The sequence below is a fragment of the Telmatherina bonti genome (genome assembly GCF_933228915.1).
Source record: "Telmatherina bonti genome assembly, chromosome: 16".
Classification (NCBI taxonomy): domain Eukaryota; kingdom Metazoa; phylum Chordata; class Actinopteri; order Atheriniformes; family Telmatherinidae; genus Telmatherina; species Telmatherina bonti.
The window spans coordinates 9315823-9333855 of record NC_136614.1 but is presented as its reverse complement, the minus strand read 5'-3'; the positions used below and the strand labels follow the sequence as shown (position 1 = coordinate 9333855).

Genomic DNA, 18033 nt, shown 5'->3' with positions numbered 1-18033 from the left:
CTCAACCAAGCCGCGCCCGGAGACAACATTCACGCGCGTGCAGATGAGCGCACACACCGGATGCTGGCGGCTCCTCAGGAGCATCCCTGCCGGCCTCGGCGCCGCATCCGCGGCAGCAGGAGGAACCGCAGGAGGATCCGGTGCTCCTGGTCTGGCCTGCAGCTGCGTGGACAGACAGTCCGGTCTCACTCCCCTCCTCCACGCCCTACCCCCCCACCTCCCCTCCTCATCCTCCGCCTCCTGTTCTTACCTCCAGATGCTGCCGCCGCTCCTCCGGTCTGGATCCGGGCTGACGCGCTGCGGGGCGGGCAGAGCGTGAGAAGCAGCCCGGAGAACCGGAGTCAGGAGGCGGTTTGAGTCTCTTCTCGTGTCAGTGTCTGATGCTGCTGCTGCTATGGCATCTCTCCGTCTGAATCCTTCTGACGCACCAGCGGCCACCCGCTGCGTCAAGACGCACCGCGTGAACGGCAACGACGCAGGAAGCTGCGCGCGGCCTTCAGAATAAAAGAAACGCTGCTGATCACGTGATCAGGATTATTCATCCACTCATCTGGGAGGTTTTTAATCCGTATTGAGGATTATTTCCTCCTGCGTGATTTTAAAAGATTTTTGTTTTTGTTGTCTTGGAAACAAACATTTAAAAATGTTTGGCTGAGCTGTCACCATGACAACATGATAAGCTGAATACTCGGAAAGTGTTTTTTATTCTTTTTCTTCAAATTATTCACAAAACCAGTGAGTGAACATGCGCGTAACACGGCAGCTGCTCGTCCACGTGGTGACAGGTATAGCGTGCTCTTATTTTGAAAGGAGATCAGTTTCCGGTTTGAGAGACGGCGACTTGATGGGTCTTCAACAGGAACGTCTTCATCAATCAGGATCGATAATCTGATCATTAGCAACCGTCTCAGGGTCACGTTGCACGAGGCTCCGCTTTGCAATGACGTCACCTCAGTGTTTACATGGGGATAATAGCCGATGATGATGTCATTCTCTGATGACATCACACCGTAGAAGGCGCTCAGGCTCACGCGCCCGCAGGTTTTCAACATGTTAGATGTTTACCTGCAGACAGGTCCAGAACTGATCCCAGCTCAGACTGAGAAGCTGCTGACATTCAGACCGGCAGGCGGGTTTTTTCTGGATCTCACCTGTTTTCTCTGAGCTGCAGACATCAGACTGGATCCAGACACGGAGGATCCCCAGACCTGGACCAGGTGTGACACCTCATTAGTGAACCCATCAGGTGTTCAGGTTCTCAGTCCTGCTGATTTGCCCCAGGTGGAGGTATGGAACCAGATTTGTTTCAGAATCTCCAAGCAAAACTTTTTAAAACTCAAACAAAAACAACAATTAAAACCAAAACTTTCTAAAACTTCAGTAAAATAAACGATCTCTAAATATAAAAATAATCAATCATCATGAAAACTATTTGGCTTTTATTTAGTTAAATTGAGTTGTTTTGTTTGCAGTTTCCTCTTCTTTCTCTCTCTTTGATTGTGCTTCACAGTCTTTAGTTTTGATTCTTGATTGTTTGGTTTCATTTCTGACACAAACCTTTCATGGGCTGGCTCTTTTTAGGGGCACATTCCGGTAAGCTGGTGAGTTTTGAGAGATTCTGAAACAAATCTGATTCCACAGTGGAGGAATCCTGCTGGTGGAAGCAGCAGAGACTCCTTTTTTTCCTGATTGATTATTGATTGTGTATTAATATGTCGACAGGAAGCAGCTGGAGCTTGTTTACCTGCAGCAGGACCGCAGCCTCCCAACTTCTCCTTTATGTCATTTATTAAAATGATGCCCTGAGTTTATTGACCATTTTTTCCAACAGTATTAATACTGAAACTGATACTTTTGCCTTTTTGAGAAACTGGTTTGAACCCAGTTTAATCCCAGTCAGACGTGACGTTTTCAGCCTCAGATGTTAGATTATGTGGCTAAAATGATGTAAAATGAATGTATGACTAAATACAGCAGCATAAAGAGCAACCAGAAGAAGCTTCTGATTGGACGTTGCTGCCAACTTCAGCTCTCTGATTGGTGGAAAGTATGACAGGAAGTAGCTAGGTCTCCTAGCAACAAGCAGTGATTGCAAACTTTAAAAACTTTATTTTGTAGCTGGGCTGTAAAAATGAGACTTCAGTAGATTTGAGGAAATATTTTTTATTATCATCATTTTTGTAATATTTTTTCAAAGGCAATGCTTTCAGGACGTTAAAAAAAAATCATCCAACACTTTTATTTACAAAAACCTTAAAACTGAAACTTTCACATCAGGATGTTTATCAGAGTTAGTTTATTTAATTTGAACAAATGAAAGAAAACAAGAAAAGAAAAAATATGTACATACCTATACATACATATGTACATACACCACATATACATACATATACATACTAAGAAAATAATAATCATAATACTAATATTAATAACAATAATAATTCCTGATCAATTTAATAATTAAACAAATTTGTGAAAGAAAAGGAGTTTAAAAAAATTATTAAAATAATAATAAACCAACCGTAAAAAATTATAATGTTTAATATTGTTTTCATAAAAGATATATTATTTGTTTAAATCTCCCCACATTTTGACGTCAGACCAACGGGAGGTTTTTTCCTGACATCTGGATGGTCATCGGCTGCCCCTCCTCCTGCAGAGGACCCGGATGGACCCGGGTGGGCCGACAGGAAGCCAGCAGCAGGTTTCAGCTCTGACAATCTGAATCAATACTTTCTGGAAAATATTGATCATTTACCATCCAAACGTGAAACAAACCTTTGACCTCAAGACGTTTCTCGTTTCTTTCTTCCTGAATGTTTCCTTCCTGCGGACAAAGAAGCGCTCTGATTGGTTGGTTTGTGACAGGACCATCTTCATGATGTGATGGGATCAAACGCATCATCTGGTGTCGTCTTTCAGGACGACATGAGACACAAACCAGCTTCTGAAAACCAAACCGGACTTGCAGCTTCCAGATCAAACATCAGACTGACCAGGTGTTACTGTACCTTCTAGACGGGTGAACCTGGACCTGAATCTGGACCAGAACCAGAACCAGGAGCAGCCTCGCACGTCGTCGTCCTCGGCTCCTCTGTCTTCTGCCGACGTCCTCGTCTCAGGTCCAGTCAGACTAGGAAGGTTTTCATTTTCTTTTGGATCATCTGAGCTGATCTGGACCTCCTGCTGGCCTTCAGAACCTCTGGTACCAGGACCAGAATCCATTCCAGAGTCCTGGACTCTGGTCTGACTCTGGTCTACATCTGTGTGAACAGCAGTGGAGGGCTTACTGGGGTTCTGGGCCTCTGAAGGAGTTCTGTTGGACCCTGATCCTGGTCTTCTTTGGGATGGTGGACCTGTGGACATCTTGGTCTCTGAGATCTTCTGTGATTGGTTGAAAGCAGGAGAATCAACCTCATCCCAGCCCAGCGATGCCTGCATGAAGGCAGGTCGACCTGAAGACAAGAACACATTCAGACCCTGAACCACCAGTATCCGGCATCTGGGACCACATGGGACCAGTTCAGTCCTCACCCTGGACCATGCGGTCCGTCTCAGTCAGGGTTCTGGTCTTTCTCTGGATGACGCCTCGGAGGATCTCAGCCACCCGCTTGTCGAGATTTCCCCCATCTACCGTGTCTGAACATCACAAACACAGAAACGTCTGGTTTCAGCTTCCTGGGTCACATGACCTGCGGGTCAGAGGGTCGTTTAAGGTGGACGGAGTTAAGGTGGAATGACGGCGTTTTACTCACCGGTCACGGTTTTGTCCCTTTTCAATTTCCTTTCCTCCTCTTGTTTCTTCCTCCTCTTCTCGTGCGCTCTGCGACTTTCATTCTCCTGAGAGAAGACATGAAGACACGCGTGAGAGGAGACACGAAGACACGCGTGAGAGGAGACACGAAGACACGCGTGAGAGGAGACATGAAGAAACGTGTGACAGCTGCAACACGCTCCTGACAGTGATGGAGGAGGTAAGACGGTCGAGAAGTCACCCACCATGTCATCGCAGAGGCGGATCCCGCCCAGTGGAAACCTGCTCACCTGTTCCACCCTCAACATGTGTCTGTGGTGCTGACTCCCTGTCAGAGCCCCTAGTGGATGAGGGGGGGAACTGCAGTTGTGGGGAGCAAGTTGTTTACGGTCACAGCCAATCAGTGAGCTGGGTTTTTTTCTTCCTTTTCATTTGTCAAAGGTAATTTAGCGGAGCATCGCCCCCCTGTGAGCAGCTGTTGTAACTACATGATGGTGTCCAGACACGTCATTCCGCTTGAATCGAGTGAAGAGTAAAAACAAACCAAACTAAACCAAATGTATGATTGGCTCCTTAACCCCTGCTGCTCCGTGATTGGCTCCTGACCTTGCCGTCCTGTGATTGGCTGCCAACTCCACCGCCCTGCGATTGGCTCCTTAACCCTTGCCGGTCTGTGATTGACTGGCTCCTGACTCTTGCCGCCCTGCGATTGATTGGTTCCTGACCCTTACTGCCCTGCGATTGGCTCCTGACCCTTGCCAGCCTGCGATTGGCTCCTGACCCTTGCCGGCCTGCAATTGGCTCCTGACCCTTGCCGCCCTGTGATTGGCTCCTGACCCTTGCCGCCCTGTGATTGGCTCCTGACCCTTGCCGCCCTGCGATTGGCTCCTGACCCTTGTCGCCCTGCGATTGGCTCCTGACCCTTGTCGCCCTGCGATTGGCTCCTGACCCTTGTCGCCCTGTGATTGGCTCCTGACCCTTGCCGCCCTGTGATTGACTGGCTCCTGACCCTTGCCGCCCTGTGATTGGCTCCTGACCCTTGTCGCCCTGTGATTGGCTCCTGACCCTTGCCGCCCTGCGATTGGCTGTTTACCTTCACAGCTCGGAGGAACAGGTCTCTGAAGGTCTTGATGGTGGTGAAGAGGTCATCCAGAGAGAAGCTGCTGCCGTCCTCACACAGGTACCCGGCCAGGTCCCGCCTCTTCTCCTCCACTGATGACATCACCTGCTGCAGCTGCTCACACGCCCGCAGACTCTCCTGATGATAAACCACGGAAGAAGAATGGGTAAAAACGGCTCCAACACAGGTGTGGTGCTAAAGCCTGCTGCCGGGGGCGGAGCTTGGCGTGTTTTACCTGGATGGCAGACAGGTACTGCTCCTTCACATCCTCAGAGGAAGATGAAAGTTTCTGCTCTGAGTTTTTCAGCCGTTCGGTCAGAGATTTGACTTCAGACTGAACGGACTCTGCGTTCACCCTGCAGACAAACACCTGGAGCTTTTTACCTTCCTCTGTGTGTGTTTCAGAGCAAACTGTGTCTGTGCTGTGTGACGCATTTACCCAGCAGCTTCTACACACATCTGAAGGTCATCAGGAAGCTTCAGCAGGTCTGGATGGTTTTCCTCCACCTCCTGAGGTGGAAACAAGCAGATACAGGTGAGGAGCACAACATCTGGAGCTGGACAGCATCAACACTGGGAGCTGCACTACCTCCAGGATGTGGTGCAGCAGAGTCATTCTGGACTTGTTGGCTTTAGTTTCTGTCAGTTTGAGCAGAGTACTGATATGAAAAGCTTCAGCATTCCCAGTGTGAGTCCCCTGTGATACAGAAAAAACGTCATGTGACATCACATTATCATGGATGACATTGTAAATGACTGTAATGTTTGCGGCTGTGACCTACCACTAGGAGGCAGTCGTAAATGGATGTAAGGAGAAGAGGAAGAAGTCATCAGGTCAAGCTGGTTTTTTGGGTCATATATGTAGATAATGCTTGTGACTATATATTTCTAAGATGTTTTTTTAATTTTGTACTTTCAATGTGTTTACATTTCTCTTTTGTCATTCTTTTGTATTTTAGTTTTCACTGTGCACAATAAAAAACTAGCGCTCATATAGAACTCTCCACGGCCTTTTATTGTTGAACCAAGGGTCAGCTACAGACATCACAGAAAGAATCTAATCAGAATATATGACACAATAATATAAATTCTTACATAGTTAAGAAAGTTTCCAATTCTGAGGATGAGTTTGCAGAAGGTGGGCAGCCGAGTGCTCTCCTTCACACCTGCACAACAACGTGATGAGATACAACACAGGATACAACAACATGACACAAAATTACGACAAATTTATTGTAAAACAATGATGACAAAGTGATAAAACTGCCTCAATGACGACATAAGAAAATAATGACATGACAAAAACATGACATAATGCAAAATGACAACAACATAATATAAAACAAATAGTCCCATCCATCCATATTTTGCTGTTTATCCAGGGTCAGGTTGTGGGGGCAGCAGCCTAAGCAGGGAAGCCCAGACTTCCTTCTCCCCAGCCACATTTGCCAACTCTGCGGGGGGATCCCAAGGCGTTCCCAGGCCAGCCGAGAGATATAATCCCTCCAGCGTGTCCTGGGTCTTCCCCGGGGTCTACAGCTCACACCCACAGCTCATGAACATAGATGAGGGTAGGAACGCAGATCGAGCTTTGCCTTCTGGCTCAGCTCCTTCTTCACCATGACAGACCGGCGCAGAGTCCGCATTACTGCAGACGCCGCACCGATCTGTCGATCTCGCGCTCCATCCTTCCCCCACTTGTGAACAAGACCCCGAGATATTGAAACTCCTCCACTTGAGGCAGGACCTGACTCCCGACCTGGAGAGGACAATCCACACTATTCCAGCTGAGGACCATGGTCCTCATCCCAGCCGCTTCACACTTGGCTGCGAATTGCTCAAGCAAGAGCTGGAGACCATGATCAGATGAAGCCAACAGGACCACGTCATCTGCAATAAGCATAGACTAAATCCTGAGGCCACCAAGCCGGATCCCCTCAACACCTCGGCTGCGCCTAGAAATTCTGTCCACATAAATTATGAACAGAATCTGTGATAAAGGGCAACCTTGGCGGAATCCAACCATCACTGGAAACAAATCCAACTTACTACTGGCAACGCAGACCAAGCTTTGACACCTGTCGTACAGGGACCGGACAGCTCGTACAAGGGGGCCCGGTACCCCATACTCCCGGAGTACTCCCGTGGTACCCCCTACAGGAGCCCCCGGGGGACACGGTCGAACACATTCTCCAGGTCCACAAAGCACATGTAGACTGGTTGGGAAAACTCCCATGTCCCCTCCAGGACCCCAATGAGGGTTTAGAGCTGTTCCACTATTCGCACCCGGGACGGTAACCGCACTGCTCCTCCTCAATCCAAGATTCGACTCTCGACAAACCCTACTCTCCAGGACCCCTGAATAGACCTTACCAGGGAGGCTGAGGAGTATGATTCCCCTGTAATTGGAACACACCCTCCGGTCCCCCTTCTTAAAAAGGGGGACCACCCCCCCAGTCTGCCAGTCCAGAGGCACTGTCCCCGATGTCCAAGCAATGCTGCAAAGGCGTGTCAGCCAGGACAGCCCCACAGCATCCAGAGCCTTAAGGAACTTCAGGCGGATCTCATCCCCCACCGGGGCCTTGTCGCCATGGAGCTTTTTAACCACCTCAGTGACTTCAGCCCCAGAGATAGAAGAGTCTTCCAGCTCTGCTTCCTCACCGGAAGACATGTTGGTAAGATCGAGGAGGTCTTCGAAGTATTCCCTCCACCGACCCACAACATCCCGAGTTGAGGTCAGCAGCTCCCCACCTCCACTGTACACAGTGTTGATGGAGCACTGCTCCCCCCCTCCTGAGTCACCGGATGGTGGACCAGGATCGCCTCGAAGCCGTCCAGAAGTCTTTCTCCATGGCGTCACCAAACTCCTCCCACACCCTCCAGCTTTTGCCTTGGCGATAGCCAAAGCCGCATGCCTACCCTGTCAGTACCCATCAGCTGCCTCCAGAGTCCCACAGGCCAAGAAGGCCCGATAGGAGTCTTTCTTCAGTTTGACGACATCCCTCACTGCTGGTGTCCACCAACAAGTTCTGGGATTACGGCCACGACAGGCACCAATGACCCTACGGCCACAGCTCCGGCAGGCCGCCTCAACAATAGAGGCACGGAACACAGCCCATTTGGACTCAATATCCCCCACCTCACTCCGGACATGTTTGAAGCTCTGCTGAAGGTGGGAGTTGAAGCTTGCTCTGACAGGGGACTCAGCCAGACGTTCCCAGCAGACCCTCACAACACATTTAGGACTGCCAGATCTGACCGGCTTCCTCCCCCACTACCTGAGCCATCTCACCACCAGGTGGTGATCAGTTGACAGCTCCACCCCCCCCCTCTTCACCCGAGTGTCCAAGGCATGTGGCCGCAAGTCCGATGATATGACTACAAAATTGATCATCGAACTGCGGCCCAGGGAATCCTGATGCCAGGTGTACATATGGACACTCTTATGTTCAAACATGGTCTTCGTTATGGACAATCAAGCACAGAAGTCTAATAACAACACACAATTTGGGTATGGGGGGTGGGGTTAGGGGGCATGCCTCCCAATCACTCCCCTCCAGGTCTTAATGTCATTGCCCACATGAGCATTGAAGTCCCCCAGCAGAACAAGGGAATCCCCAGAAGAAGCACCCTCCAACACCCCCTCCAAGGACTCCATAAAGGGTGGGTACTCTGAACTGCTGTTCGGCGCATAGGCACAAACCACCGTCAGAACCCGTCCCCCCACCTGAAGGCGGAGGGAGGCTACCCTTTTGTCCACTGGGGTAAACCCCAATATACAGGCACCAAGCTGGGAGATAATGAGAGTGCCTACACCCGTTCGGCACTTCTCATTGTGAGCAACTCCAGAGTCGAAGAAGGTTCAGCCCCTCTTGACGGAAGTGGCTCCAGAGCTCAAGCTATTCGTCAAGGTGAGTCTGACTATATCTAGCCGGAACCGCTCAACCTTTAAACATGACTGTGACTGGACCCACTGTGACTCTAACCGCTAATGCTGCTACTATTATGACAGTTTTTGTGTTGCTGTTTAGCCATGTTTGCTATCACTGACCAACAGCTGTGTGTGTGTGTGTGTGTGTGTGTGTGTTTGTGTGTGTGTGTGTGTGTGTGTGTGTGTGTGTGTGTGTGTGTGTGTGTGTGTGTGTGTGTGTGTGTGTGTGTGTGTGTGTGTAAAGTGTGCAGGCTTTGTAATTGGCTGTGTTTACTGGATGTTTACAGACTCTGACAGGCTCGGTCCAGCAGTTCCGCGTTGCGCTGCAGAGTTTCCACCTCACAGCTGCTCTCCTCACACAGCAGCATACACTCCGTCCGCAGCTCGTAACTAAAAACACACACTGTGTAAGGGCGTCTGCAGCCAACAGGTGTGTCTGACTCTTGATGTTCATCCTACCTGGGGACATCCAGCAGCTGCAGGTAAAACTGGTCCACTGATGCCATTTTGTCTCTGTCTGCTTGGTGGGACTTCAGGTTTTCTACCTGAGGATGGACAGGTGAGACAGAGGAGACAGGTGTTAACGGGCAGCTAAGCTAAGAAGGCAAGGAAAGGAGACTATTGGTGACAAGTACAGTTGGAAGCAGAAGAATGGATGTTATTATGTAGCGTACAGGTAGGAAGACAGGTAGAAACCCAAATGGGAGAGATGAATGAATGATAAATAGGACGGATGTTGGAGAGATGTGGGACAGGTGTGAGACAGGTGTGGGACAGATTTGGGACAGATGAAGGACAGGTAATACTGACAAAGATAGACAGGAATAACAGTAGATGAAACAGAAAGTCCGGATGGAGACGAGTTAGATGTATGACATGTATGGACAGGTATAGGACAGGTGTATAACAGGTACAGGACATGTTTGGGATGTTCCAGACAGATGTGGGACAGGTGTAGGACAGGTGACCTGAACTCTGACCTCATGTTTCTCTGGAAGCAGCTTGATCAGCTGTTTCAGGGTTTCCACGTCAAACTTGGATCTGTCTCCTTCATGGATCAGAGACACAAAGTCCTCATGGGAACTGCAGGTGAGACATGGGACAGGTGAAGGACAAAGGTAAACAGGCTGCAAGTGAGACACGGGACAGGTGAAGGACAAAGGTAAACAGGCTGCAGGTGAGACACGGGACAGGTGAAGGACAAAGGTAAACATGCTGCAGGTGAGACACCGGACAGGTGAAGGACAAAGGTAAACATGCTGCAGGTGAGACTGGTTCAGAGTTCAGTGGAGGACAGCTATGCTGCATCAGACAGGTGGAGCATGAAAGATGGAGACAGGTGATGTCACTGCAGAGGTGTGTTTCTATTGGCTGAAGCTTCACCATTTAAACTGCTTGAGGAAGATGTTCAGGTTCAGACTTTTCTTGGCATTGATGAAGGAAATCTGTGGACAGAGACGAGACTGAGACGAGACCCAGCGAAGGCAGAAAACACCTCATGACTGGACCAGATCAGTGGTTCTGACTGGAAGTTGTGGCACCTCTTTGGGCTCAGTCTTGGTCTTGGTTCTGGTTTTGGGCTCGGTTTGAGGAAGACTGAAGAGCTGCTCGATGCTGCAGTAATCTGGTTCCACTGAGTCGGACGAGACCCACGTCCACAACGACTGATGATCTGCAGGCAGACAGAGACTGATGGAGTCCTGGTTCTGGTTCTGACCTGGTACCACTGAGGACAGAACCTCTGATGACTCACCTGTTACCACTCTGGACGGGAGTTTCTGCCAGTTCAGCTTCTTCATTCTGACGGTCGGTCGGCGGATGTGGTTTGTATGTGTACCAGGTAAAGGTGGGGGAGGAGGTCCGATTCCAGGTGGAGGAGGAGGTGGAGGAGGAGGAGAAGGAGCTTTTTCAGGCTTTGTTGCATTGGCAGGTGTCAAAATATTATTTATCATAGCCTCTGATTGGTCAGGGGGATGACGTGGCAGTCGAGTCTGTGCGACCCTGTCAATGGTTTGGACCTTGTGATTGGCTGAGAGAGACTTTTGGGGGAGGAGCCTGTCCAGCAGAGAGACAACAGAGTCTGAATCAGCTGTAAAACAAACAGAGCAGTCAAACCATCATCAGACTGGTTCAGGAAGTTCAGACCAACAAGATGAAGACAAAAATAGATCAAAGACTGTCAGTTTGTGATCTGACGGGTCCAGAAGAGGACCTTATAATTAATCTACAACCAGACTGATCCAGACTTACGGTCCTGAGCCACCAGGCCAGCTCGGCTGGTCAGCTTCTCCAGAGTCGACCAGATGTCAGCTCTGCTTGGATCCACCAACAACAAGGCCTGAAGGATGGACAGCAGCTGGACAGACGATGGACTGCTGGACACCTGGAAGCAGAGACACTCAGGAAATATGTGGAAAACCATAATGAGGACTTGAACCAATGACTCTGAGCCCCGGATTGTCTGTATGAATAAAGGATGTAAATCTGCTGAAAAAGGCTGAACGCATTCACCATCTCCTGTATTTGAATTGTCTTTTTGCTGTAAATGCTGATCAGGTGGAAAAGACCTGGTCCCATTTGTTTGCTTCAACTGTCAACTGATTCATTAAACCTGGAAAGAAGACCTGCCTTCACACTAAGAGCTGCTCAAGATTCAGACATGTTTCCTCACATCCAGCCTCCAGCTCAGCCTGCTGCAGTCGAGCTGAACCACCACTGGATGGCGCCACACTCTCAAAAATAGAGGTACAAGATGAGGACATTTCTGTACCTATAGGTACATTTTAAAGAAATGTTCTCTCAAAAGTACAATACTGGTCTTTAAGAGACCAGAAACACACCTTCAGAGTACGAAAAAGGGTTCAAAGTGACATAAAGTACAAATTTGTACCATTTTAACCATAAGGGTACCTGCAGCATTGAAAAAAAATGTTTGTCGTAACAAAAACTATTGTTAGTAGCAGTACTATTATTTTAATTAAAAAAAAAAAAAGTTGTAAAAAGTTGCATCAAAAGAAATGTATTGTTAAGACTGGTATAGAGGCACAACGCTTGCTGTAGCCCACAACATCACGTCGCACGTCACGCTGTTCACTCGCTTCTGTGTTTACATTGAAGTGGACATGCTTTGAATGAGAGTAAAGGTGGGGGGGAAAAAAAAAGAAAAACTATTGCGGCTGTAATGTTACAAACTAGAGCAGAGTTGAGTGATGACAGCAGTACTACTTAACAGTCATTTACTACACCAGACAATGAAGGTCAGATGCTGTAAACTAAGTGTATGGCTGGTTAGTATTTTGAGTTATTGAAGATTATTTCTAGATTAAAGATAAGATAATATTGCTAGGTGGAATGGACCAGGCCTAATGCTGTGAAAACATAAAAAAAAACACAACTTGATAAGGTGAGGTTGAACTTGATAAGGTACAAAACTAGACCAGAACTGAAGGGTACAGAAATGTCTCTCAAAAGAGTACACCCCCAGCGACAAGCATTCGTACCTTCTTAGGTACAAGCTGGTGCCTCTATTTTTGAGTGTGCAGCTCAGGCTGGGCGATACTGCAAATTCTGGTATAAACCGGATACCGAATAAATACTGGGCAAGTATCGCCAATATTGATACGATACTGATACTTTTAGCTTGAGATTTTTTTGTTTTTCCCTTTTCTCACACACAATGTGAAGTTGACAATCCAGATTAGCTAAAAAAAAAAAAAGGAAAACCACCAGTCGGATCTCATTCGCATTTTTTTATTTTATTTTTTATACCAAAGGCCTCTGCAAGGAAATTAATGCTCTTTTCTGGCTGGTATTGAATGATACTTTTGATATTTGGATAGATCCAAGCAGCTCTACATACAGCTGTACTGGCTTTTAGCAAGAAACTAAGCCATCAGAATAACTTGAACACTATAAACATCCATACATCCATCCATCATCCATCTTCTACCATCTGTTCATTAACAGGTTGCAGGGGCAGCAGCCTAAACTCAGAGTTTTTCCTGGGCCTCCTACTTGGTGAGTTGTGCTTTGAGAACATCACCTCAGAGGCACCAAGGAGGCATTCCTATGACATGCCAGAGCCTATCAAACCCTATCTTTCAAGAAAAGGCATAGACCCCCAGCAAAGGAAACTCCTTTCAGCTTCTTGTATTCACAATCTCTTTCTTTTGGCAATTACCCACAGCAAAGCACCATGCACCGGTAAATCCAGAGCTTCAGCTCAGCTTCTCCAAGTTCACAAAGCGCATGAAGACGAGTTGGGTCTCTACAGTACTTTGAACCAGTGGACCAACTCTACACCATCTGCAAACAGTCAACCTTTAACATTTTCCTGCAAAAGTTTCCGCTCTTGTCTTTCGGTAGATCTCTTAGATCAGCATGCAAATTCAGAACCAACGTGACCGATTAAAGGCGATGCTGGTTATATTGTGGTTAAAAACTCTTATCGACAGACTGAGGCTATCATCTAACCATTACTAAACTCCAGATATAGCGTTAATCAGAGTTTCAGGTGAAGGAGGAGGACTTTCATGAGGAATCACAGGTGTACGTACCTTGGTGAAAACCAAGGTGAAGACTTCCTGGTGGCTGCTCATGTCCATCCCTCCGTAAAGCCTTTCCATCTCCTCCTCATCCTTGGTCATGGAGTTCTCGAACAAATCACACTGGACGTTGAGGTCCACGTCCACCGTCTCCCTGGAGACACATGGAGATGTATTGGAACTTAACTGAAACACCTGATGACTGATCGAATGAGTGATGAAGAGCGTACCTGAGTCTGGGGAGGAGGGGGAGAAGCTGCAGTCCTGAAACACAATCAGAACTGGGATCAGGATCATGACCGAAGAGTTCAGTGATTACCTCCACATCAAAGTTTTACAACTAAAACACAGATTAACAGAGTGACAGCGACGTCTTGGCTTTACTTAGACCAAGAACTATTTGGGTCCATTTACAGGCTTTCCCACCAGACCTGACTTTCACAGCTCCTACTGGAACCACCAAAGCAACGCTCAGAGATGTTGCCTCCTCCAACATGAACCACATAAGAGAGGCTTCCATCTAACAACCTGCAGTAAACATCTCTGTTATCGAACCCCTGTCAGCGTACCGATAAACTCCTGCCGCATCCGGACCCTCCTCCGCAGGTCTTCCTGTCCCAGTACGAGCACGTTGACCATGCTCATCAGGACCACCATGTACGCGACGCTACTGGTGCCGTGAAGCTCGTTCATGATGACGCTGAAGCGGTACTGCTGCTTCTGAACACAGACACCAAAACTCAGACGGGTTCTGGTCCTCAGAGGAAGATTTAGCAGATTATGTGATCACACAGAAAACTGGAGAAACTCCAGTAAAGATCTAGAAAAGAGGGGAAGGAGGATGTGAACCTTGTACTTGTGGAAAGCGTCCAGGGTCTGCTGGTATCCCTGGTGGTTGTAATCAGCGAGCGCCGCCAACAGCTCGAACACCTGCATCTTCACCATCATGCTGGATGTGTCCAGAGCTGTGGACGGAAAAGGAACAGGGTGTCAGCATGGTCGTCCTGACATTTAAAACCAGAACCACTGGGTTTTATACTGGTAAGATTTCCTCCACCCACCCTGGGTCAAGGTCCTGACGTAGCCTTCGTTGTCCAGGATGAATTTCAGTCCCTCGGACGAGTTCATGACGGCCCGGATGCAGTAAACACAGATCAGCTGCAGAATGGCGTTGGACGTCTGAGCGCAGCCGCGACCCAATAGACTCTTCAACGCCTCCATCAGCAGGTCCAGGCCTCGCAGATCCAGGAACTGGACCATCCAGGCCTCACTGCTGGTTTTCAGCTGCCGTCGCAAACCTGAGTATCTCGCCACTGTGGGGACCTGGAGGAGACGCGGAGTTCAGCTGCTGCAAGATCAGGATCAGAGCTCATCAGAACCGGTTCTGATCCAGCAGTCATACCTGCAACAGCTGGATCCACAAGTCTGGCTCGGCATCTGGATCCAGGACGTGCCTTTGGGTCACATAGTCCCTCAATATCTCCCACTTTGATTTGGGCGCCATGATGAGAAGAACCTGCAGAGAAACAAAAGTTGTTTTTGATCAGCGAGCTGACTCGGTCCAGAATTTCAGCTCTCCTGGATCAGATTCTGGGTTTGATGTGGTTTCAGGGGTTCTAATGTCTCCCAGTGGGCATCATTCCAGTCTGAAATGGGATGCAGGCAGCCAGAGGGCATTCTTGCATCTCCGAAGAACCAAAGCCTAATTTCTCAGGAGCTTGTCCAACCCTTTAATTGAACTCATAACAAAACCAATAACTTGTTAAACTTTCATGATGCTTAACAATGATGATTTAATGTAGTTTTAATGTAGTTCCACACAGAACATTCAACTATGTGCAGGAACCTGCATGATTTAGGATAACAGCTGACGCAGAACATTCAGGGGTTTTCAGAGGCATGAAGAACATGGAGAAGAAAACATAAACACCACACATGCAGTCGTACATATTATCAATGCTGATGAATTCTATCATTTAACTTAACTTTACACCTCAGCTGAACTACAGCTACTACTACAGCTTTAATGAGATTTTTCAGCCTCCAGGTGGTCATCAGGAGGACAGACTGAGCTGCTATGAGCTAAATTAGCTTCAGTATTATCTGCACTTCTTACCTCTGTCTTGGTCGCTTCTTCACTCTTCGTTCTATTTTATCTTTCTTTGGTCACTGCCAGATGGAAAACTTCTCATTTTAACAACCCCGCTTGTTCATGTTTGTTTACATAAGACCCAACGCTACTGGCGCAAGACTGAGTGGTGGTGTAGGAGAACCTTTAGGGAGGTCTGTAGTGTAGTCTTGTTGCTGCTCTGTCCTGAATAAAAGTTGGTTGACCCTCGGAAGCTCCTTTTTCTGGCTTTTGTCGGTTTTGTTGTTTCATTTTTTTAGGCAAGCCTGAAACTTTTTTCATTTTTGCTTTGTGCCATTTTCTCTTGTACTTCATTTGTACAAAAATGAGTAACAAGATTATTAATTATTATAATGCATCATAAGATGTCAGCAGCTACTTTAATTCAAACGCTGTGGCGCCACACTGAGAGTCTCCATGTTAAACATGCTGAATGTCAGGAATGGTGTGGCGTCTCTCCCCACAGTGACACAGGAAGGCTGCGACAGATCATACAAATGACATGAGTTACTTTTACCACTAATGATGTCTAATTCCACAGCTCAACCAGGAACAGCTGATGTTTGTGGTGTGGTTTACTGTAATCACTAAAAACAGCCACCAGTGAAGACCACCAATGTTATATTTTTGTAATCATGCATATCACGTTGCTTTAACTAAGAGACTAATTAAAGACAAGCAGACAGCTTGGTAATCAGTCACTAATGATCAGGTGCAACAAGAGAGCAGGAGGTAAATATACAGAACGCACCGATGGAGATAGAAAAATTAGACAAAAGCTCAAAAAATTAGTTTAAAATGAAAAATAAAGAACAGCACAACAAGAAAAGCATAAACAGAACTAAAAATGTATTTAATTTCATCAAAGTTTGGTTTGGAGAATCTTTGAAGGTTGTTTCCTTATAAAACCACAACCTTCGAAGTTTTACTTCCTACTTGGGTTTATGGAAGCTCATTTCCGCCACATGTGAAATAAAAACATTCACAACTTGTTTATGCCTTAGTTATCACATCAAAGTCTTTTTTATGAAATAAAGTTAATATCAATTTTTTTTAACCCCATAAAGCCCAACATGACACATTTTATACAGTTTCTGAGACATTTTGCATCATTTTATGGTAAAAACTTCACCAACATCATCATGAACACAATCTGATTGTTGTCTTCTTGCCTCTAGTAGATACCAGGAAGCAGAAGAAAACAAAAATAATTTTGACATATCACATGGTACTAAATGGTGATAAACGGTAATAAATGGTAATAAACTGTAAATATCCTATACTGTTCAAGGACCAAATAAAGACCTCATATTTAAAAAAATGGACTTTTCTTTCCAACTTGTCTGGCTTTTATACGTTATTGTCCTAAGTTTTCCTTCTTTTTTCCATTTTAATGCATAATTTCATCGACCACCAGACGTCTCATAAAAATGAATTGGCGTTCGCATGGGGACATTTTGGAAAATCCAGAATTAAACACACTGTGGCCAAAAAGTAAAATCCTGAAATGATGTTTATTTCATATAATATTCACCGATAGGACATAATAAAGATTCTTTACTGATCTATTCCAGTACACACAGAGAATGTCTATAATTACACCAGTACAGGCCAGAAAACTAAAATAATGGTAGAAATACACAATTACTCTACAAACAGCAGATACAAGTTAAACCAAAGGCTTATAATGTCATACTAATACTGTCATAGTCTAAAATGATCAGGTTTATAAGACAGAATTACCAGCTGAGGTTGACCTCAGAGCAACTGAGCGGAAACTGAAAGCAGAACCGAAACTCTCCAGTTGTTCACGTTCGTATAACTTCTTATTACTGTAGTCTCTGAATAGCCACCGACTCAGATAGAAATCTCTTATTAACTGATACCAGCTCTTTCACATCTATTCTGACCTTCCTGTGGTTCAGCTGTTTTGTTGGAGTCTGATGAAACCTGCAGACATGACTCAGGGCAAAGGTTACCTCAAGCTACTTGGATGAGAATTTAATTCTTTGATAAATATAATAATTATCTGAAGTGAAACGAAAAAGCTGAATTACAGATTCTTCGCTCTAAATGAACACAATCTTGCTGCTTTGACTAAACAGAACATTTTATCATGAGAAGAAACAAAGTTAAAGAGTTTCAAACCAACCTTACAGACTTTGCATCAGTAGTTACAGTCTGACAACCTGGAAACGTCCCAGTCACATTAACTGGTGCTGTCAGCTGCAGCTTTATGCAACCAGTCATGTGACTTATGGGGATTTTCAGGGTGGACACAAAACTCATGCTTTACCCAAACTGAAAAATGTGGAGATGATTGATTGTTTTTTCATGTTTTTATTAGTTGGGCCATTAATTCTAATTATTAATCACCATTTTATCACCATATTATTTATTAATTATTTATGTGTAAAGCATGTGTTTAAAGCCTTTTATCAGACCTTTTACTTGTTTTTTTTTATGCTACATTTTAATGTACAAAGGCATTAAATGCAATTAGGCTGAATTAGATTTTTTTTCAATTGAATTCAGTCCAATCACATCCCAGTAATC

General features: G+C 46.3%; 1 protein-coding gene across 1 annotated transcript; it reads right to left on the bottom strand.

The window, feature by feature from the left end:
* Positions 1-74: 74 nt before the first annotated feature.
* On the bottom strand, positions 75-14853 carry LOC306767619 (inverted formin-2-like; the record flags this gene model as incomplete). The annotated part of the gene is made up of 24 exons (XM_079255694.1): positions 75-162; positions 251-494; positions 3012-3455; positions 3535-3639; positions 3756-3840; positions 4045-4114; positions 4486-5012; positions 5110-5230; positions 5314-5384; positions 5464-5571; positions 5970-6040; positions 9095-9195; positions 9265-9350; positions 9786-9888; positions 10189-10250; positions 10347-10477; positions 10559-10894; positions 11056-11188; positions 13362-13503; positions 13580-13613; positions 13919-14069; positions 14199-14314; positions 14411-14672; positions 14752-14853. The coding sequence occupies 24 exons, from the start codon at positions 14851-14853 to the stop codon at positions 75-77; spliced, it is 3693 nt and encodes a 1230-aa protein (XP_079111820.1).
* Positions 14854-18033: the final 3180 nt, after the last annotated feature.